The sequence below is a fragment of the Dipodomys spectabilis genome, unplaced genomic scaffold, assembly GCF_019054845.1.
Source record: "Dipodomys spectabilis isolate Male_0828 unplaced genomic scaffold, ASM1905484v1 ptg000001l, whole genome shotgun sequence".
Lineage (NCBI taxonomy): Eukaryota > Metazoa > Chordata > Mammalia > Rodentia > Heteromyidae > Dipodomys > Dipodomys spectabilis.
In genome coordinates, this window is record NW_024870678.1 from 9,150,900 (window position 1) to 9,174,619 (window position 23,720).

Sequence of the window (23,720 nt, forward strand, 5' to 3'; positions counted from 1 at the left end):
AGAGCAGTCGTGAGCATGCTGTGCATAGAAATTTCGAGTACCGTGGTGGGTATGATAGTTTATAACACCAGCAGTTGGAGGGCAGAGGCAGGAGGATTGTAAGTTGAAGGTCATACTGTACTACCTAATGAATTCTAGGTCAGTCTAGGCAACATAATGAAACATTTACCAAAGAAGAGAGATGAGAAAAACAGAGAGAGACAGGCAGAAAGAAACACATGGATATGGAAAGAAAGAGAGAGAAAATTAGTGCACCAGGCCACAGGATAATAAAGCTAGACAGATAAAAACCAGATTAAAGACAGTCCTGGAACCTTTTTAGGATCGTAGAATTTATGTGATAGATATATTGTATAAGTATCTTATTATTGAAAACAGAAACAAAATGATGATAATAATGTTATAGAGAAGATCATGTGAAATGAATTGTTCAATAGTTCAGATGATAGTTATACAGTCCCTGAATCTATTGCTAGTATTTAGGATTCACCTATCTTAATCACTAAACCTTCATACAATAAGCTAGTAGGCAGATAGATATGGTAACATACCTTCAGCTAATATAATATCCTCACTCACTTCACTATGTTCACCAAACCCAAGATTATTTGCAGCTACTACTCTAAACTGAAATGTTCCTTTTAAGTTTTTGGACTTCCATGTGCAAATGCTATTGCAGGACCCATTAAATGCCATCTTCCACCTTAAGTTGTGGTTCTGTGCGTCGTTTGAAATGCCCTTTCTGTAAGGGAAACAGCAAAATGGTAAATACAGAAGATAAACGTGACAATATACATGTCATGTCTAGTTGCTCCTGTATCATTTCAATGAGAGACCTCTAAAGATTCTGGTTGCATCCATTTTCCTTGACCTAATTTCTCCCAAAGCATGGTTTTATAAAACCATCTGAGTGATGCATGAGCCATCGAACTCAGCCCATCAAGTAAGTTATGAATAATCAATAGCCAAGTGAAAGCTGATTATCCCTTTTCTACTATTTAGAATATATTCCAAACACATCAGGCAACTATTTCATAAATTTTATTATTATTACTGTTATTGCTATTATCGTTGTTATTATAAAGGTGATGTACAGAGGGATTACAGTTACATAAGTCAGATAATGAGTTTATTTCTTTTTGAACAGTGTCACCTCTTCCCTCATTTTCTCCCAATTATTCCCTTCAGGCCTCTTCTCCCCCACAAGTTGTATAGTTCATTTTCAACCTAGTGTCTAGTGAGTATCACTGCTGCATTTGTTCACCCTTTGTCCCACTATTTCTGTGCTCCCTTACCCTCCCCAAAATAGATAAACTTACATACATGACAAAAGGTACAGAAATCAAAAATAACAAAGGAGAAAACAAACAACCTCTTTTTTGTTTCTTGTAGCTCATTTCAATAAAAGATTACCATATACACACAGCTATTGAGCCTTTGTGATCCTTTTCCAAAGATATCCTACTTTGGTCTTACTGTATGAATATCTAAAGTACTGTATAATTTATAAATGTATCAAGAAAATATGGTGTATATATATTCATCCACTGGAATTCTATGCCTCCATCAGAAAGAATGATATTGTACAATCCATAAGAAAACAAAAAGACTTGGAAAATTTACATAAGCAAAGTAAGCCAGACCCAAAGAAGCATAGGTTGCTTGGCTTCCCTCATCTGTTGTAAGCAGAATGATAATTTTCAGCTGGGAAGTTCATAAGTTTCTCTTTTTTTAATTCTTTTGTGTCAGTACTGAATCCTGAACTCATGGCTTGGGCACTGTGTCTCTTAGCTTTTTTTACTCAAGGCTGACTCTCTACCATTTGAGCCATTTCCAGCTTCTTAAGGGTTAATTGGAGATAAAAGTCTTATAGACTTTCCTGCCCAGGCTAGCTTTGAACTGCAATCCTCAGATCTCAACCTTCTGAATAGTTAGGATTATAGGTGTGAACAACCAGTACCTGACCATAAGTTTCTTAGCTTTCTGTTCTTTTATGTGATTCATAATTGCATAGCATTTTGACATAGCCACACAGAGTCACTGAAGCTATAAAATTCCTTTTGTCATTCCTGTGAACCATGTTTCAACAAACTATTTAGATGGAGTCCTGCAATTAAAGTCTTCCTAGAGGGAGGCATAGACACTAAAGGGTCCTAGAAAGACATAGGGCATGGCATGGCCATTGAATACAATTAGGATCACATGCCACCAAGATAGTCCTGCCAGTCAGAATATATTTTATTATGCATGAAAAGAAGTAACAAAAATTTATTTCATAAGAGTTCCTATTGGAGATATGGCCAAGAGATTTCTCTAGCATGAGCAGGAACAAATTTTTAAGGTTATGGAGATGCCAGAGAAAGACGAAGCAAAAATAGATCCAAAGCTCACGTTGCCAGGACTATAATTATAGAAGTGACTTTTGTCCTTGGAGCTTCTTAAAAGATGGTTTCATAGTCCCGTGAGGGGAGTGTTTTTGGAATTTGGAAATTGTCCCTCTTGTTGGCCTGAAATCAGACCTTTTGAGCCAGTTGTAGTTCACTGAGCTCCCCATGCTGGCCAAGTTTGAGGTTGCATGTGTTGATCCGCTGCTAGCTTTCATTGACAGCACATATGCAACCCCTGAGAACCCACTGCAAACCGTATGCTTCACAACAGGTAGGGAAGTTACACACCTGTAACACGAGAGCATTTCAGCTCCTCCCCTATGTTTACATTCTGAAAAATATCTAACTCATTGCTGTTTCCCACTAAAGAGTACTTAACCTTGCTAAAACAAATGATCAGAAATGTATGTGCATGCCATCATCTAATGTCAAACAACAGCACAGCTTCTTAAATGGAACAGATATAAAGCAAATTATGGTTGCATGAACCTTCAATTGAATGATTTCTCTGAAAAGTTTTAATAAGCAATTTTAGATTTCTAGAGACTCTGTAAGTTGTCTTATAATTAGAATACCAAGGCTGACCTCTAGGGGTTGAGCAAAGAACATATTGCTGCTTTCAAGATTCTTCCTTGCACTAAAGATGCTTTGTGTTTCCATACAAATGCACCTGCATAAATACTACTTTTAATCGTCTTATACTTTGTTGCCTAGCTCTTTATAGTATGTTAAAGCAGTTTTGCAAACAAACATACCTGATCTCAAGAATGTAGTAAAGAATTCTGTTTCCATTGTCTTCAGCCTTTTCCCACTGTATTGAATTTTTACTCCCTTCTAATAGTTTGGGAATGCCTGGTTTACTTGGGACTCCAGCTTTGGGGAAAAGAGAAAATATTGATTGAGTATACAATGAAAAATATGCAATGTCTTTTATAGAAAGGTAAGTACATTAAAATTAATCATAAAATATTCTGATACGTGTATATTTTAAATGAGTGTCTGAAGTTTGATCAGTAATAGACAATTGATTACTGATGGGATTGGCATTAAATAAATTATAAATGCAAATAAATTTATCATAAATTTTGGAGCATTCCTCTCTGCTCTTTGTTATTGTTATTTTAGCAATACTAGGCTTAAACTTAGAATTTTGTACTTGCTCTACCACTTGAGCCATGCCCTAGACATTTCCCTTTACTCTAATAAGGATCAGCTTAGATTTAGACTATATCTCGAATACTGATTGAATTGTTAGGCTTTTCATTTGACATTTAAAATACAGAAGTCATTAAATAAGTATTTCTTTTTTTTTTTTTTTTTGGTCTGGTTGTGGGGCCTGAACTCTGGGCCTGGGTGCTGTCCCTCAGCAATTCAGCTCAAGGCTAGCGCTCTACCACTTGAGCCACAGTGCCACTTCCGGCTTTTTTCCTTTTGCTTATGTGGTGCTGAGGAATTGAACCCAGGGCCTCAGGCATGCAAGGCGAGCGCTCTACCACTGAGCCAACTTCCCAGCCCTAAATAAGTATTTCTTTAACACTCACTTGTCTTTTTTATTCAATTCTTACTGCAAAATATCATAGCTAGTCAGAAAAATCAGAATGCTGAAAGAAGTGACTTTTCCCAGCTCAGGATACTTCAGGACCATATTACTTCATCCCTTCCTGTAATGACACTCCTAACTCTTCCATTTCTTTACTTAAACTCTAGAAACAGGAATCATTCCTATTTAAGAAAAAATTTCATTCTCCATGATTGATGAAGAGATAAAAAAGGATTTGAGAAGCCTGTAGTCTTCCTACATGATGAGATTTAGTAGTAGTAGTAGTTGTTGTTGTTGTTGTTTTAGTTGTACAAAGGGGCTTAAATTCACCGTTATTTTATGAGTACAATGAATCTAATCAATGTCACCGGTTCCATAGCTCTCCCTCAGTTTCTCCCAGCTCCACACAACATGATGAGTTTTTGTTCTTGCTGTTTGGTTGCCAGGCCTGGGGCTTGAACTCAGGGCCTGGGCACTGTCCCTGAACTTCTTTTGCTCAAGGCTAGCACTCTATCACTTGAGCCACAGCCCCACTTCTGGCTTTTTCTGTGTATGTGGTACTGAGGAATGGAACCCAGGGCTTCATGCATGCTAGGGGAGCACTCTACCACTAAGCCACATTCCCAGCTCCATGATGAATTTTTTAACCCTCACCTTTTGTCTTAAAGCCTTCTGAAAGTGAGGTGCTATTTTCTCCCGTCATATAAACCACAACTACTCGGACATGATAGAAGGTGTAAGGTTGTAGGTCCGTGATGTTACAGGCATAAGCTGGGCCTTGGCTGCAGGAAGCTTTGGCGTGGTAAAACTCATTGTGTTTCCACTAGGAATAAAAAAAAGTGTCAACTAACATTTTTGTTTCTTGAAGAAAGTCTTCTTAGACCTAGAAAATTTGTAAGCCTGTGGCAAATTGATTAAAAGTTAAACAACATTTACTTTCTATCAATGACTTGACATTATCCATAACTTTAGCCTAATCCTAACAGCCATTTTATTTGTTGTAGGCTCACATGAATAAAGCCCTTAGGGACAAACCCGAGGTAGATGTTCACCAACTTTTCACCAGGGGAAGGTTCAAAGCTGCAACTTTTTGTTATCCCTTGAGTAGATATCCTCATTGAATCAGGAAGCTAAGAGCATAAAATTCACAGCTAAGGAACAATGGTGGAGCTTAACAATGGTAGCATCAATTCCAGACATTTGTTCATTTCACAATAATGACCTTACAGAGTTGGAGTCTATGAAGGTGCTCATAGTGACTTACAAACTAAAACATTTCAGTTTTTCTTCTTAACATCCACCTCAGCCATTGCTCTGCACTTCCTTATAGTTACACATAGCAAATCCATATCACTAAAAGACGGAAGCTAAGTAACCGCATTAGAAGTACAATACCAGGAAGCTTGTTTTCATTCATATCTACCACTAGATATCAGAGAATTCTTTCTCTGTGATATTGTTTTTTACCCTGTATTTTTTACCCTTAAAATGATGCTTTACTTAGATAAATAGGAAAAGGTGAAAAGTATAGAATTTTGTCATAGGTTCTTGGAGTATTTTCCTCAGTCATTTCCTAAAAAGGTAAGTTTCCGTAAATAAACACTTCACATTCCCTTTTTCATTGCATGGCACACACCTGTAATCCTACCACTCAAAATGCTGAAATCAGAGAAGTGTGGTTTGAAGTTAGCCTGGGAACAAAAAAAGAGCAAAAATCTAGACTTGGCAACATAATTCAAGTGCTAGAGCACTAGCCATGAGAAAGAAAACAGAATAAGAAATGCTGAGCATAAGTTTTTTGGGTTTTTTTGGGGGGGGGGTCCGGTCGTGGGGCCTGAACTCTGAGCCTGGGCGCTGTCCCTCAGCTCTTCAGCTCAAGGCTAGTGTTCTACCACTTGAGCCACAATGCCACTTCCAGCTTTTTTCTTTTTGCTTATGTGGTGCTGAGGAATTGAACCCAGGGCCTCAGGCATTCAAGGCAAGCGCTCTACCACTGAGCCACCTTCCCAGCCCAAGAAATGCTGAGTTCAAGACATTCGGTTTGGGTTGGGAAGGTGGCTCGGTGGAAGAGCTCTTGCCTTGCATGCATGAGGCCCTGGGTTCGATTCTTCAGCACCATAAGCTGTGGCTCAAGTGGTAGAGTGCTAGCCTTGAGCTGAAGAGCTGAGGGACAGCGCCCAGGCCCACGACCAGACCCCCCCCACACACACACACCAAAAAAAAAAATCAGAAAGACATTTGGTTCTCTGGACAGATGAGAAAAAAAACACAAAATGTTAATGGACTCCTATGAATAGATTTACCAACATTAAATTGAATATGCCATTCTTGTACACTTTGGTGATTTGAAAATTATATAATTCATAATCTAGATCTCCTGCCCTCAAACGGCAGGAGATGTTTTTCTTCTTTTCTTGTGCTGCTACCAGGGCTTGAGCTCAATGCCTTGTGTGCTCACTCAACTTTGGGCTCACAGCTGGCACTCTGACCCATGCTTCCATCCCAGAAAGGGTTTTTCCAAACAAAGTTTAGGGTTTTGTTTTTTCAAATTTTTTCATATCGAATTGTTATAGACTTTAAACCAGAAAACCATGCTGAAAGCATATAACTAAGAAAATACTATGAAATCAGTACACTAGAGCATATACTTTTTGCTCAGAGCCTCTTGAGAGCAAATCAATCTTTCTGGCAGTTCTTTTTATCAGAAATTAGTCTGGATGGCCTATCACTTCTACACACCAAACCTAAATTAATAACTGTTATCAAATACGTTGTTGGTTTATACAATAGAATATTATAGACATAGGAAAAAGCTTCTCAACCTATTCTGTATCTTAAAATAAAGAGTTGTGTTAGAAAAAAATCTACCTGCTGGAGTTCAAACCAAAATCTTATGAGGTTAGTATTAGGTGGTGCCATCCAATCAAATTGCAAACTAGTGTTATCTGGGATCAAGCCATAGGGTTTCTCCGGTGTATTGAACATTTTCACAGTGACAGCATGACTCTCAGCACACCACATTTCCTCGGGGTGGCAGGCCAGAACCTTTTTGTAAAAAAGAACAGTTTGTTTAACCTTTTGAGAACCTGTACTTGAGAATGGCAATGGAAAATGTCCAATATGCTCTGTACCTTTAACACGTAGAGTTGTCCACCAGACAGTTTAGTAACAAGGAGGCTAAGTTGTGTATTTGGAAATTCGCTTTGTCTTAGAGGAGTCTCAGGAATTGGGGCCAGATGTGAGATTGTCAGCTGATAGCGGACAGAATCTTTTGGTCCATTTGGCTTTTGAGATTCTCTCCAGGATATAAGGAGCCTGGTGTCTGACAGCACAGTTGCATTAATAACACACACCGCCTCTGGTACTGAAATAAAGAGCGAATTCAGGATAAGGAACAGTGCAATAGCACTGAAGGTGGGAGGAAGAGAGGAAATCACAGGGGTACAGTCCTATCATGTGAGCACAAGGACTACCACACATCCAGAAGGAAAGTCAGCCTCTACCAAAATGGCAAATGAACAGTTTGCCTGATGGACTTGCCTACTTATGCCTGATGACTAAACGGTTATCTGACTCCAGCTGTAGGATGCAGGCTGTGATGAACGTGCTCAGAAACATCTTAAAGACAATCACTATCTCTTAAAACACCTTTGTAGACTTCAGACCTGTTCTTTTTTTTTTTTAAAGTTGATGTTATATTAAAGTCTCGATGGGCTCCACACAGTTCACAGAAACGGGATGGTTTTCCTGTCTCCTCATATGAAGAGAGACCAATAAAAAATCAAATGGGAAAAGAGTAACACTGTGTGGCAAGACCAAAACTTAGGCAAACTACTGATTTTGATGTTCCTTTTCACTTTGAAGAAATGTTATTCACCACCTTCAGGCCTTAGAGGATAGGAGTCTAGTCATCCAAATACTTTTCCACAAATTTATCTTTCTTGTTAAGTTTGAAAAGACTCATATTGGTTTGGGATGTGGCTTAGTGGTAGAGTGCTTGCCTAGCATCCATGAATCCTTGGGTTTGATTCCTCAATACCACATAAACAGAAAAGGCTGCAAGTGGTGCTGTGACTCAGTTGGTAGAGAACTAGCCTTAAGCACAGAGAGGCTCAGGGACAGAGCCTAGACCCTGAGTTCATGCCCTAGAACTGGCAAAAATAAAAGACATAATTTTTTAAAATGCAGACAAATATATCCCATGTTTCACAAAACCCACCCTAGAAATCCACACTCACCTCCACTTTTAGTTTTTCCAAAAACCTCTTTTCCCAGAGGTAAGCTTTCCAAAGGATCAGAATAATAATTCTTTACTGCTATTTGTATCACATATGTGGAAAATGGTTGTAATCCACCCATAAGGACTATATCTTCCTGAGATTCCTATAATTTTAATTTTTACAAATCAGTATCTGAGTCTTGCTTTATATAAATAAGTTATAATTTATTTAGCCAAAGAGAAAATTTTCAGACTCAAAAATACTTAGAATATTTTAAAATTCTAGATTATTAATAAAACACGAGCATCTTAATCTACCCAGACTTAAATTGTTTAGTATCTTTATGAATAATCAGCAACTGATTGACATCCATGAGCCAACTTTGTAAAATAAGTCATTTCAGATAGGAAGTTAAATTTGCAGAGAAAGGCATTATTTCACTAGGATTATAGTAGACCTTCAGTAAGATCTTATCATAAAATAGTGACATCTAAGTGGGTACAATAAAAGATAAATGATATTATCTGTTTATTTTAAATAAAGTTCATGAGAGTAAAAGGATGTTTCTCAACTTGGTGATTCAGAATTATCTAGTATGCTTCAAAAATTATTATGCTTCAGTTTCACTTCTGTAGATTCTAAGTGAATTGTTTAGGGTGAAGCCAAGGCTGAGAACCACTGTCTTAGACCAATCGCAATAAATGTGAACACAGTATGATAGATTAGTTCTCATAACAGAAATGTCCAATGCTATAAGCACAGACTAGGTCAAGCAATTAGTCTCTAAAACAACTCTTTTTAGAAATGTGCAAGGGAAAACTAAAATACACAAAGTAAAGGAAATAACAAAGAATCCTGTATATTTTATGACAAGGAATGTAATGTTTAATGTCCGAGTCAATGATGAATTCCATCTTTTGAATATTTGTATGTATATACATACATATATATATATATATATATATATATATATATAATTCCATCACTGAAACAACTGAATTACCAGTTCCAATGTTGAGATAAATGGTGCTAATTAATTTGCCCATTGAAGAATTATCTAGTAAATTGCTGCCATTTCAACTATTATAAAACTGCTAGATACACAAAGACAATGTAAAAAAAGACCATCCTTGCATTTAATAACATATAGAAAATAGCAGACAAAAAATATACTCCAAAGTGCTACAAAGACCCCCCAAAAAAACAATTCTCTCAGGATAAATAGAAAATCAGGGGAAAACAACTCAGTTCTCTCAGGAACTCTAACAACAGGCCCAAGTTAATATACTAACCTGAGAGTAGGTTTAAGTTAGACAAGAAAGCTAAAACCTAACATCTTTTGATGAACCATTGGCTGTAAGAAGTTACCCCACAGAGCATTGGGGAAGTCTCTAGTTATGATTGATACTTTTATATCATAAAAACGCATCTTGTGAAAAGTCAAAAACCACTAACTCCCATCTTACCAGCATTCTATAGTTCAGTTCAGAGCTGGTTGTAATGTCATTAACTTCCCTATAATAAACCAAGAAGGTTGGTGTGGGGCTGATGATGCCATGCAGAGTGAGCTTTGTCTTGACTGGAGGTAATCTGATTGTAAGGCTGGTGTTGGTGGCATTAAGTATAATTGGTTCTCCAACATCTGAAGCTAGAGTCAGATAGGCATTGTCTAAAATAAGAAAACAACGAGGATTAGATAAAGCATAAGAGGAACAATATATTCCTTCAACCTCAGTAGCATATCAAAGCTTGGAAAGAAATTTGTAGCACATACTTAACTCTTTCTGGGAAGGATACATACAAAATCACTTTCAAAATGATGTTCCCTTTGAAGAGAAGAGAAGACATGGGAGGAGAGAGGAGGTCAGGAGAGGGGAGGGGAAGAGAGGAGGACAAGAGGGAGAGAAGTAAGAAAGAATGGAAGGAAAGAAGGAAGGAAAAGAGGGAGGGAGGGAGGGAGGAGAAATGTGTTGTTCTGTCTATTGACATTTCCAATACATTGCTGTATCCTACCATACTAGTTAAATAAATAATAAAACTTGCAAATATACTAATATCCTTTGATCAACATTACTGTTCTAATTGCTAATATGAGCATGCTAATATGAGCATCCATTTCCAGTTTAGACTATAAATGAATACTATTATATAAATATTAGATGAATTGGAGCACGGGCAATTTTGTAACTTTAATAGAATTATCCTTCAAATCCCCTACCTTCTATGTTTCTTAACATTTACAAGTTCCTTGTACATTTTCTCTTTCTGGAAATCTATGGTGAGGGCCTAACTTTAACCTTTCTTTTAAAAAATTCCTTTCTGCATTTGGAATTTATATTTGGAATCCACTAATCAGATCAACATTCTTTCTCCTAATTTTATTTTTTCCCAATCCTGGGGCTTGAACTCAGGGTCTTGGCACTGCCCCTGAGCCTCTTTGTGCTCAAGGCTAGCGATCTATCACTTGAGCTATAGAGATACTTTCAGCTTTTTCTGAGTAATTTATTGGAGATAAGATTTTCTTGGACTTTTCTGCCCGAGCTGGCTTCAAACCATGGTCCTCAGATCCCAGCCTCCTGAGTAGCTATAATTACAGGTATGAGGCACCAGCTTATGGAGGCAGTAGAATTAGAAGCAAAATATTAAACAACTTTATGATTGGGCTGAGGTAAAGCACTCACATAGCAAGTATAATGTCCTGGGTTCAATCTCCAGTTCCACCATTACATACCACACACACACACACACACACACACACACACACACACACACACACACTTTTTACTAGTAACATATTAGCTTAATTGTAGAACAATTGCCAAACATTAGTTTAATTGTAGAGCAATTGCCAAACATGTACAAAGCTCTGGGTCTGATCTACAGAACAAGAAGAAAGAAGGGAAGGGGAAGGAAGGGAAAGAAAAATGGCAGCATAAATTTGAACATTAAGGGGATACTACAAATCACTACAATACTCCTATATATATTAATGAATAACATTTACATACAGAATACTATGTAATGCATAATGTGGAAAAATAATACAGCACTTTACTTGAAGATATATTTTACTTGAGGGTTTACGCAATGCCCTTTGAGACCATGAGAATCCCAAAATACCATTAAAAAAGAAAAGGACAGAAAGAAGAGAATTATGGAACTAAGAAGCAATTGGCAAAGAAATGACAGGTCACAGGTTTCTGGCATCTCAAGTTGCCCTCAGCAATCCAAGCTATGTATACACATGGAGGCAATGTGTGACAAAGGATAAATAGCAATTAAGGTACACTAAAGACTGAGGAGTATTGCTGGGATCGTAGCCCAGGGATTGACAGGCCAGCAATGAAGTGCACAAGCATTGTAAATGTGACTTTACCTGGGAAAGGTTGCATCACTAAGCTGTAAGCCAAGATATGCTTGCTCCTCTGGGTCTTCACTTGGGAGAGGATGGCCCCATTTCTTTTCTTTGCTTGGTAAATCTGTGTGCTGTCTTTGGCTTTGGTGGTCCAGTATATAAACTCCCCATCCACCGTTAAGCTATCAAGTGGTTTTCCTACTGATCAAAAATGCAAAGAACATACAAAGAATAATTTTTTTGAATTTAAAAAATAATCTTAAATTTTTTAAGAATTTTCTTAGAATAACCTTTTAGAATAACTCTTTTAGAGTAATCTTAATTTTTTTCTAGTTTAAGCAATATGGGAAATCCGTTTTCCTACATTACAGCTTCTAAGGTCTAATCTTCCTGGTTTCCAATATGAAAAGAATAGTTATTTTATTCTATTTGGCTCAATAATATATTTTCTCACTTTAGCACTACATCAAGTTAATAAAATAAATAAATATTGTTACCAGCCCTGTTTTATGAGTATGAAAACTGAGATCTGAGGAGTTAATCTGCTTGAGGCCACAAATTTAGTAAAAGGCAGAGCCAGGTTGTAAACTCTACCTAGATGATTCCAAGTGAAACAGAGGCAATCATCAACAGCAAAGAGTAGTTGCACAATATTTTCATCAATGATTTGTAATTAATTTACAGTAAATATATTTAATACAGTAATAAATTGGTGTTCAAGAACGACTTTTTAGAGAGATAGTTTCTTCCAATAACAGAAACACTAAATGACCTCTAAAATCATCATCGTTTTCTTATTTTAGAATTCTGGATTGCAGCTGTGAACTTATGAAAGACTGGTAAAGGTTCACTGGATAATTCTTATCCTATTTTAAAGAAAAGATTATTCTGATATGTGTTAAAATGGTAGTAAAGACTTTTGTTGTTGTTGTTGTTGTTGTTTGTGGGGCTTGAACTCTGGGCCTAGGCACTGTCCCTCAGCTCTTCAGCTCAAGGTGAACACTCTACCACTTGAGCCACAGCGTTACTTCTGGTTTTTTGGTGGTTAATTGGAGATAAGAGTCTCATGGGGACTCTGCCCAGGTTGGCATTGAACCACAATCCTCAGATCTCAGCCTCCTGAGTAGCTAGGATTGTAGGAGTGAGCCACTGGTGTCTGGCTAATAAAGACTTTTGGTCTAGACTAGAACTACATTGCAGCAAAGAAAATAGATGCTACAATACAAAAAAGATAGTAAGAAATTCTATTTAACAAGCATGGGGCATCAAGGGTAGTGGATTCTTGTTAAACTAGCCTAATAGAATTCTTGCTAAGGCAAGCCAAAAGTGCAGGCATCAAGGATGAGATTTCTTGAAACTTAAGTGACAGGATTCTTGCTAAAACTGGACTTAGCAAGTACAGACCTGAGAGGCCAAGGCTAGGACTAGTCGACACTATAGTTCAAAAATGTGTGATCAAAGTATAACCAAAGAGTCTTTGTCACAAATTTAACAGAGACAAATAATTTTCCTAAGAAGAGAAGTTCAAAAAGTTATCTCTACTCTTTAAGCCAATTAAGAAGATATACAACTTGATTTGAGTTATGTCAGAAAAAACAAATGTGTAATTATTACTCACACACATTTGCAACTTCAAAAGTACAAATCCCGGAAATTTTGTGCATAAGTCTACCTGATACCAACTTGTTTTGCATTCTGTACCCACACTTGGCCTACCACCAAACATGCTGCCAAGCAGCTACCATTTGTACATTCTTTTGAGTGTATGTGGAGTGCAGGCAGAAGAGATTGTTGATATGTTTATTACCGAGAATGTCAGGCGCCATGACAATGCTCCAGCACTGGCATCCTTCTAGATCCGTAGCCCAGATCTCTTGTCCTTTCGTAAAGTATATCCGTGGTTCCGCTAGGTTGGAGGCATCAACAGTCATTGCTGCACCTAACTCAACTTCCGTCACATTGCAAGAGCACTGGCTCCTTGCATTCTGTGGGATTGTTGCTGTGCGTTTCAGAATTTGGTGCAAGGTGTGATTGATAACACTGCAGTAGAACATCTGATAGCCCAGATTGGAACTTTCTGTCCAATATAAGCGACTAAAAGGGGGAAAATGTCACTGCAACTTAGTAAGAAAATATATTATTAGTTTCTAGTGAAGATCAGCCATATTTTAGTAAGTGGAACAAAATCAGTAAGAGGAAAGAACATAACCAACTGTCCAATAATCTGATGTTAAGGAGATCACCACCAGTCTAACTTGGAGTATCTTCAATGATTTATTTTAATGAATGCACTTGCAACTTAAGCCTCAGACTATAATGACCTTAGGCACTTGTGGGCCAAGCATATTGGCCTATGTAAGACATGGATAGCTGTAAATTCAAAATGTATACTGATAATTTTAATTATGACCATCTCTAGTCCTCTTCTTTGTCTCTTTCATTATTATAGTTATTATTATTATGAAAGTACTGTCCAGAGGGGTTACAGTTTCATGTTTGGTTACCTCTATTTCTTAATATGAATTAAGACTCTAGTTTCAATACTCTATACCCATGCTTATGGCACAAGGAAAAATGCATCTTTCCAGCCTGTGAAATTGCTACTCAATTGCTGAATAGAGGCTTTTAAGTTCATCTTATGGGTCCATTGGTTAAGACAAGATGCCTCAACCCAAAACAGTGGTTTCTATGTAAGATCTGTTGTCTGTTTGGTTCTCCTGTCACTGCTCAGTTTTCTTGTCCTTATCATCTGATGATACTATTAAATTCACTAGTATAAAAATCTGCTGTTGTTTCCCATCATAATTAGCCTAACTTTACATTAGTCACACTAGTATAGATTAAGATTATGTATTTGTTGTGGTGGTCTCAAAATCAATATGTAGAATTAGACTCAAGAACCCTAAGCATTTGGCTTCTATTTTTAAGCCAGAAAGAAAATATTATTTAGGTTGATTTCTATTTCATTACTATAGGAAAAGACATTCACACATACCTTAAAAATGGGTAGATAGAAAAAGAGATTATTGTTGAATCTGTGTTACAAGTCTTCACTTCCATGGGGCATTTCACTTTATGTTCAAGATCAACAGCAAATATTTGTGTTCCATTTTGTGATCCTTTCAGCACAAAGTAGAGGTGCCTTGCAATCCAGTCTACTGCAATAACTGTGATGTCAGAAACCAGTGTGTCTTGGAAAAGCTTAACATTAGATAGAGAACACACCAGGAAGATAGTATTAATTGTCTTTTTAACTGGAAGACTTCTCTGCAATCACATGTATTAGTTATTTACTGCATTTCTCTCTTTGGTAATCCAAAGCTTTTCAATAACTCAGGATTGTCATTGTATAATAAGCCCTCTTCTATTACTTTAATTATAATTCACAGGCCACTGTTAATCATCCACATCTTCAGACAAGATGAGGATAATCAAGGAGCACTGCTTACTTATTTTAAATGTCAGTCTACCTACTGAAGAACTCCATATGAATCACCCCAGAAAAGAGAATTCATCATCTTACCTCTAAACCTCCTTTTTGCTTGCATTTGCTACTTTTATGGATTTCCAACATTCATCCAATGAACCCAACCCGGCAATGGTGGTTCCCCTTGACTTGCTCCTCATGTTACCATAAATAGTGAACTAGTCTCACTTTAAATATCCTTAGTTTGTTCTCTCTTTTCATGACACATTGCCTATTACCTAACTCAGGTCCTTAATATTCTCTATCTGGATTTCTGCAACCATCTCCTAAATGTCTCAGATTTAATCCTAAATCATTGTTACCATTACTGTTGGAGAAATATTTATTTATTTATGTATTTGGCACCAGTCCTGGCACTTGAACTCCAACCCTAGGCTCTGTCCTTAAACTGTTGTACTGAAGGCTAGTGCTCTACCAGTTGAGGCACAGCTCCACTTCCAGCTTTTTAGTAGTTAATTGGAGATAAGGGTCTCACAGACTCTCCTGCCCAGGCTGGCTTTGAACTGTACTCCTCAGATAGCCTAGGATTACTTGCATAAGTCACTGGCACCATGTGAGAAATCTTTCTAAAACACAACTTGACCATATTAATGACTCACTGAATTTAATGGCTTACTGGTAGCGTTCAGGTTGATAACTGACTCCTTTTTTTTTTTTGTCTGTCGTGGGGCTTGAAGGACATCTGACTCCTTAGTGTGGTAAAGGAAGTCTATAATATTCAAGATTCTGCCTCCCTCCATGGCTTTACCATCTGCCCTGTCATTCCTCCTTCTCCTCCTTCTCCATTCACTTTGTTTACAGCTCCTGAACATGCTATGGATCCCTTTTTATTCCCTGCCTTTGCACTTGTTAATCCCACTGCTTTTCCACTAGTGTTACCTATGCATTTTTCTGTGTAAGAAGCTTTTCCATTGTACTAGCACCACTACTCCATCTGGGCTAATGTTCATCCTGTTCTCAGCATAGCAGTCATACTGGTCTGTCTTCTGTATGAGCTGAGACTTAGTGAAGGTCTACACCATAACAGGCATTGTGCTATGTGCTCTACACTGTCTTGTCTGATCTTTGTAATCATCGTATGATAAGCTATTGCTTACCCATAGAGGTTAAATAACTTGCTCTTTGTTACAGCTCTAACTGGAGAGCAAAGAGATAAATTCCAAAACTCATTCTCAATCACTATGTAACACTGCTTTTCTAGTGTTACAATAATACTAGCCTAGGGGTTGAGAAGGTGGCTCAGAGGTAGAGCGCTTGCCTTACATGCATGAGGCCCTGGGTTCAATTCCTCAGCACCACATAAGCAGGAAAAAAAAAGCCGGAAGTGACGCTGTGGCTCAAGTGGTAGAGTGCTAGCCTTGAGCTGAAGAGCTAAGGGACAGAGCCCAGGCCCAGAGTTCAGGCCCATGACCGGACCCAAAAATAAATAAATAAATAATAAATAGTAATAATAATAATAGTCTTACGCTTTATTAAACCCCCATTTGGGGTTTTTGTTGTTATTGGTTGGTTGGTTTTTTATGTTTTCGACCTGAAAGGCACAATAGTTTGTCAATCACTCCATCCTAGCCTGTGGCACTGTTAGGAAGTGGTTGAACTTTTAGGTGCCCAGTAAGTGGTCTCTGGGATACTGGAGATAGGTCCTCAAAAGGAATTATGAGACCTTGATCTCTTTCTTTTTCTCTCTTTCCCTTCTTGACTATGAATTGGAAAGTTTTGATCTGCCACATGCTCATCATAATGGCTATCACTGGCTCAAAAGCAACAGGGCCAAATGATCATGGACAGAAACCTCCGAAACTGTGAGCCAAAATAAACCTCTTTTTTTTTTCTTTGTCAGTTGTGGGGCTTGAACTCTGGGCCTGGGCACTGTCCCTGAGCTCTTCAGCTCAAGGCTAGCACTTTACCACTTGAGCCAAAGCACTACTTTTGACTTTTCTGGTAGTTAATTGGAATTAAGAGTCTCGAGGACTTTCATGCCCAGGTTGGCTTTGAACACCCATCCTCAGAGCTCAGCCTCCTGAGTAGCTAGGATTACAGATATGAGCCACCGGTATCCAGCTGCCTTTCTCTTTATAACTGGATTAACTCAGACAAATTCTAGTAAGATCAGCTAGTAGATGATCTCTAGTTAGGACCTAATATACCTCTATATCTCTAGGATCTAACACAGTGCCTTAAGGCCAGTAACCATATGCAAGTGAATCCTGAAAATCACTCATCCCATTTATAATTTCTATTTGTTGTAGCTAAATGATTTTGGCAGCTACCATGTCAATTATTCTACTCTAAATGATTCAACCATAAGACACCCATTTTCATTACCAGATAGTATGATATGTAAATATTCCATCTTTCGTTTCAAAGGAATTGCAAAGTGAAGTACCTCAGAGCTGGAACGGTTATGCAAATTCAGAAGGAAGATGGTGTCTCCTTGAGCATAATACCCCATGTGATTGTCAGCGGTGTATCCCAAGGCACTGAGGTCTCCCTCTACTGAAAATGTCCACATGACTTGGTTTTGATCCATATCTAAAAACTCTACCTTGTTGTCAGCAAGGGTTATGAGGTAAGGTAATGGGTTGATGTCTGCAAACAAAAAACAAGTAGATAATATGCATGGGAATACCTTTAACAGTCTTTTGAATCAGTAATCAGGCAATCTTGAAACCCCTGTCCTGCCTTTGGGTTCATATAGTACAAGAGTCTCCACAGAGGCTTTTAGCCTTTCTAATCATAGGCCTCTTTAAACATGATGAGGAAAAAATGATTTTTTTATCTTAACTTCAACTTAGAGACCCTGTTTATATCCTTAAAGATACCAATGGGGGAAAAAAACAATTTCAGAAGGTTATTTATACAATTTGTAGATGATAAATACCTGAAGTTTTAGTTTTCACTATGTCAGAAAATGGTCCTGGTCCTTTAGATGTGAAGACACGAACCTAAAGACAGAAAAGAAACAGCAACAATAAACATGTTATTAGCTGGGTATTGGTGGCTCTCACCTGCAATCCTAGCTACTCCAGAGGCTGGAATCTGTTGAGGATCACAGTTCAAAGCCAGCCCAGGCAGGAAGGTCCATGAACCTCTTATCTCCAATTAACTACTAAAAAGTCTAAAGTGAAGCTGTGGCTTAAGTGGTAGTATGCTAGCCTTCAGGGACAATGCCCAGGCCCTAAGTTCAAGCTCCAAGATTGGCACACACACACACACACACACACACACACACACACAAATGCATTGAAGACTTGTCTTAGTGACAAATAAGTTCTGAGATGGATTAATTATTGAATATTTAAGTCATATTCCTACCATACATTGTATTTTCAAACAATTGAAACACGTTGCCATAACTATCCTAACAGTAAATACTGTATTTTGGTTTTAAGATAACTTTTATTGTGTATTAAATCATTTCATTTCCCAATATTGCATATGTGTAAAAGCCTACAAAGATTCATGGCAATGTCATGCAAACATAATTACCTGTGTGCTCTCAACCAACAAAACATCCGGTTATTGTTATTATGGTCTTAGCCTTAAGTACATTTTTACCATATCTTCTATATACAGTCTTTGTGTACTTTTGTTTATTTGTTTTGTTGGAGACGGGGTTTTGTCATATAACATAGTCTGACCTTGAACATGTGATTCTCCTGCCTCACCTCCAAAGTTCCGAGGTTATAAGTGCTACAAGGACCAGCTTCTGTGTGTATGTATATATACATAAATATATATGTATCATTGAAAAGCATGTATATATTGATTGTTTTATGTATTCCTAATGAATTACCCAGATAATCATAAAATTTGAAATTTTGAAATTTAAAATATCAAAATGAGCTACTGGGCATGGTTGTACATCCGTAAGGCAGAAGGATGATGATTCTGAGGTCAGCCTGAGGTACATAGTAAAACTCTATCTCTCACACACAAAACAATGCTTTGCTTTGAGTCCCAAAAGTAACCTTTATGTGCAGGAAAGTTGACAAGTCATCCTTTACCAAACTTTCCCAAGAATTCAGGGCTTTGTACTCTTCCTTGGCTCTAAGACTGGCATTCTACCACTTGAGCCAAGCCTCCACTTGTAGCTTTTTGGTAGTTAATTGACAATAAGAACCTCATAGGCTTTTTTGCCTAGGCTGGCTTCAATTATCTCTCAGCCTGAATAGCTAGGATTATTGGCATGAGCTCCAAATGCCTGGCTACATCTAGAAATTCTTAACCTGGTCCTTTAAGTACTCTTCTTTCGCACTATTAAGACTCCAATACTTTTTTCTCTCTCATACCTGGAAGGCAACAATGTACCCAGGATCCATGCTTGCAAGTTGAAAAGACATGTCCCAGGGAGTGACATTAACAGCTGTCCAGTCTTGGAAGATTTTCTTTGTGTCACTTTGGTTGGATATATGATAGAAAATTTCAAACATTCTTAACACACCATTTTCATGCTTGGACTTATTCCACCTGAATTCCACCACAACTTTACTGTGGTTGAGCTTGTGACCACTTGGTAATATAAATATTCTGGGATTTTCTGGTGCTGATGGAACTGAAAAGCAGAGGCACAGTTAGCACAGAAAGGAATACAAGGCTGACTTCTACCACTCCTAATCAAGGGAGGGACATCTCAACAGCAACAAAAATATTTCTCAGTTGAAGCATATCTCTCTCATTCATTGTTTTGGTTCATCTTGCTTTTGTCTTTAGAGTTACGCCACCAGGTTTTTTTTTATTTCTATGCTATAAATTGTTTTTATATTGCTTCCTATTCTCTTTCATAGTACACGCAATAGAAGCAGACCTTCATTTGTGACTAATCAGCTGTTTCATACACCCAAATACCATGAGATAATAAGCAACATGTCTAAGACTAACAGCAACTCCACCCATGACTGAGGTCCTCACATTTCAGAGGCATCAACCAATCTCTGGTGGCTGGTGGCCTGGTGACAGTTAACAGCGCCACTCCAGAACCAAGAGCCAGGCCTTGTTCCAAGCAGAGAGCTCTCTGAGATCTCTCGCATTCTTAAAAGTTCTTCATGAGGCAACAACCCCTACATTATTCTGGGTCTCATCGTGATATTTTAACAGATGTCGGCTGCCTTAGGTTCAAACCAAATCCCTACTGTTATTAGGTAAGGACAACTCTCTCCACTGTGCTCCGTACAGATGGAAGGTGGCTGGTTCTCCTTATAAAATGTAGCATTCACTCTCATCTTAATCGAAGTGATTTAGCTCCAGGTCAAAATCTCAGTCATCAGGAGGGGAGCTTCAGCTAGATCCAGGTATAAAATACAAGACGTTAGGGACTCAGGCCCTCTCACTCTAAAAGGAGGCAGGAAGTTGTGGGGAAGGTATGGTTTGAAGCTACCTAGTCAAGCTATAGCCAGCCTGCACAGCACCATCTGTTTATCTATTGTTTGAGAGAAATTCCTCTGCCTGATTTCCACATCGCTCCACCCTATCTTGGGATTCCCCTACAGGGCTCTCTACCACCCCTCGTTCCAGTCACATTGTTTCCTACTGTTCGTCACTCCCACCATCACGCTACAGGCCTTTTTAACATGGGATACACTTTTGCTCCATCCTCGCTGAAGTCTTGTTCACGCACATATTCCTCTCCTAAGTATACACGAGGCAACTTGATATGGTTAATGATTTCGAAGTGTTGTCTACTCACGGCTGCTGCTCAGTTGTTACAGTCTCATTTCTATTATGTGGGTGGTGAGTTTTATGAACTCCAACAGCGAACACATCCTTTCTTATTCCTTACTTCAATCCCCTAACCTCTAATAGAAGAACAGCACACAGTGAGTGCTTAATAGATATTCCTCACTTTGAAAACTCTCTTGCTAGACCGTAAATATCATGAAGGTAAGGGTCAAATTCTTCCAGTCTTCCTTATTTCTCCTATCATCCAGAAGATGTTAACCTATTCTGGATCTCCAGAAAGATTTCATCTCCATGCAAGAGTGCTACCAAAGCTGATAGCTTAAGATAATCACAAACAGAACAATCCTGGCTCCCAATGATAAATGCTGCAGAACATGCCGAGGCTCCATTCTGCTCCTGCTGTGAGACTCAAGGATGAATGCCATTGAGTGCATCATAACAGTAAAAATGCAATGGCAAGTGGAGGTTTATATCACTTTCCAGGTCCTGTGTTAAGAAGTCTATGCAAATTAAATGAATAGGGAGCTACTCTTTGCTAGGATTTGTCAGTTGACCAAATGAAGATGGAAAAAAAATAGAATGAAAATTCTGGATATGTTCTTGTCATTTATTTAAGCAACTACAAGGTTCCCATTTTCTCACCCACATAATTAAGATTGTAACATCTGTCAGGTCTACCTCAGAGGTGTGCGAGTGCCAAAGGAAATGATCTTTCTGATATATTGTAGTAAATGTTTAATAAAGGTGTGACACATGCAAGTGTGTTTTGCACACTTTAAAATGACAGACACATGTAGAGATGTGGCTATCTCTTAAAAACATATTTCCAAAAACCGTACAATTTGCCCACTAGTTATTTGCTCACAGAACATTTTTTGAAATCATATCTTTGTTAATAACTGTCTTGCAAGAAAATATCTATGCCTTCCAATACCCCATTTTCCTTATCAAATATCTCACATTACTTAAAACCATTAATTGTAAATATTACTGCATCAAAAATATTACTACAATCCAGTTTAAAAGTCTAAGAAATATTTCAAATAGACTTCTTTGGAATAAATTATGAAGGTTGTATGTATATGTGTATGCATGTCTGCATGCACACCAGTTCTGGGGCTAGGCACTGTTTCTGACCTTTTGTGTTCAAGGCTACTGCTGTGATACTTGAGTCAAAGTTTCACTTCCAGCTTCTTGCTGGTTTATTGGAGATAAGTGTCTCACAGATTTTCCTGCTCTGTGTGGCTTCAAACTGCAATCCTCAGATCTTATCCTCCTGAGCAGCTAGGCTTACATGCTTGCCACCAGAGCCCAGCATGAAGATGTATTGCAATGATGCTAATCTAATTTTTAAAGAATCATTGAAAGACTATTGGATTTAAACACATCTAAGACTGAAAACTATTTTCTAATATTTTAAAATATTTCCAGGTCATGGAAATAAGACTTTTTTTCAGTACCCCTGTACCTGTTTCAGGTGCTCGAAATGACAGAGATGTTTTGGGGCCCTTTCCCCAGTAGGTATAAGGAGTGACTGAAAGGTTAAATAAAGCATAGGGCTGCAGGTCTTCCACAGTAAACATTGGCAAAGACTGCTCAGTAGCCAGGAACTGAAATATAAACATAAAATATCATCTTCTTAGAAATAGAATTAAAAATTTTTTCATTACTAAAGAGCTAAAAATCACCAAGCTTTGGCTCACATGTCATCACCACGTACAATTTTGCTAATTCCTGTGAGTTACTAGATAGACCAATTAAAGTGTATGCAACATAACAGTTATCACAAGCCAATCAGAGATTCGCCATCAAGTGCTCTGGCAAATAATCTTAATAATCAAACACCATGGGGGAAAAAAATACAAAGAACGAGCAAAGTACAAATCAGTGTGTTCAGTGCTGTTACATGTGTTTGGGAAATAGTACTTGAGCCAACACCTTACCTTGGAATGAGCACTAAATTCTATACTGTAGAAAACTGTACCCCAATCCACCACAGGGGGGGGATTCCACAAGACTTGGAAGCTTGAACCATTTCCCTCAACTCTGAATGAAGACTCTTGAATAGAATCTGGGATCACCTTGGGAGTTGAGGAAAAGTTCCCTACAAAATAGGAGAAAGATAAAACCAGAGGTAAAGAGGATTTAGGATTATCACCCAGGACCGAATCAGGGGAAATCAGTAGATATTATTGGTAATTAGAACTAAATCAAAATGATCCAAGTCATGATTAGTGGCCATGCCTAGAATCCTAGTGCGGTGAAAATAAGAAGATTATGAGTTTGAGACCAGCTTAAACTCAAAGATTTTTTAAGTGCCAGCCTGGTCCATATAGAAATCTTGTCTCAAAAACAATAAAATCTCCTATCCTGGCTGTTTCAGACTATAAATTTGGGTTAAACTGAGTATAAGGAAACTTCCTAGTTTCATTGATGAATAAATTAGCATTAATGGATTCTAATTTTTTAAAAGTGGGGTCCAGGTGCCCTTGGTTGATACCTGTATTTCTTAGTTACTCAGGAAGCTGAGCTCTGTGAATTGTGATTCGAAGCCAGCCCAAGTAAGAAAGTCTCCAACTAACCACCAGAAAACCTGAAGTGGCACTGTGGCTCAAAGTGGTAGAGCGCTAGCCTTGAGCAAAAAAGGGACAGCACTCAGACTCTGAATTCAAGTCCACCACTGACAGAAAGAAAGAAAGAAAGAAAGAAAGAAAGAAAGAAAGAAAGAAAGAAAGAAAGAAAGAAAGAAAGAAAGAAAGAAAGAAAGAAAGAAAGAAAGAAAGAAAGAAAGAGAAAGAGAGAAAGAAAGAAAAAGAAAGAAAGAAAAAGAGAGAAAGGGAGAGAAAGGGAGAAAGAAGAAAGGGAGAAAGAAAGAGAGAAAGAGAAAGAGAGAGAGAAAGAGAGAAAGACAAGAAAAGTGGGAAATTTTTAGGAATTGACACAAACAAATAAGAAAGGAAAAAAAATTAACTGAGTGCAAACAAGTCAACAGTATATTTTTCCTCTTTCAGCATAATTCTTAAAGAAAAAAACTCTCAAAGTAAATGTTTAT

The 23,720-nt window shown here is 37.9% G+C and overlaps 1 protein-coding gene across 3 annotated transcripts in view; it reads right to left on the reverse strand.

Annotated features, from left to right (window-relative positions):
• The window catches only part of Ros1 (ROS proto-oncogene 1, receptor tyrosine kinase), a 96,417-nt gene that overhangs the window by 28,959 nt on the left and 43,738 nt on the right, over positions 1–23,720 (reverse strand). For 2 of the 3 annotated variants that reach the window (XM_042686110.1, XM_042686179.1), the window contains 15 exons: positions 22,612–22,772; positions 22,137–22,278; positions 19,282–19,544; positions 17,871–17,934; positions 17,376–17,578; positions 14,498–14,703; positions 13,310–13,596; positions 11,524–11,703; positions 9,614–9,816; positions 8,166–8,310; positions 7,059–7,291; positions 6,796–6,972; positions 4,582–4,750; positions 3,143–3,260; positions 552–742 (listed from right to left, as the gene is read on the reverse strand). In XM_042686110.1, coding sequence (XP_042542044.1) covers positions 552–742; positions 3,143–3,260; positions 4,582–4,750; positions 6,796–6,972; positions 7,059–7,291; positions 8,166–8,310; positions 9,614–9,816; positions 11,524–11,703; positions 13,310–13,596; positions 14,498–14,703; positions 17,376–17,578; positions 17,871–17,934; positions 19,282–19,544; positions 22,137–22,278; positions 22,612–22,772 — 2,742 coding nt within the window. The remainder of the gene's footprint in view (positions 1–551; positions 743–3,142; positions 3,261–4,581; positions 4,751–6,795; positions 6,973–7,058; positions 7,292–8,165; positions 8,311–9,613; positions 9,817–11,523; positions 11,704–13,309; positions 13,597–14,497; positions 14,704–17,375; positions 17,579–17,870; positions 17,935–19,281; positions 19,545–22,136; positions 22,279–22,611; positions 22,773–23,720) is intronic. The other variant, XM_042686249.1, reaches the window with a different exon arrangement.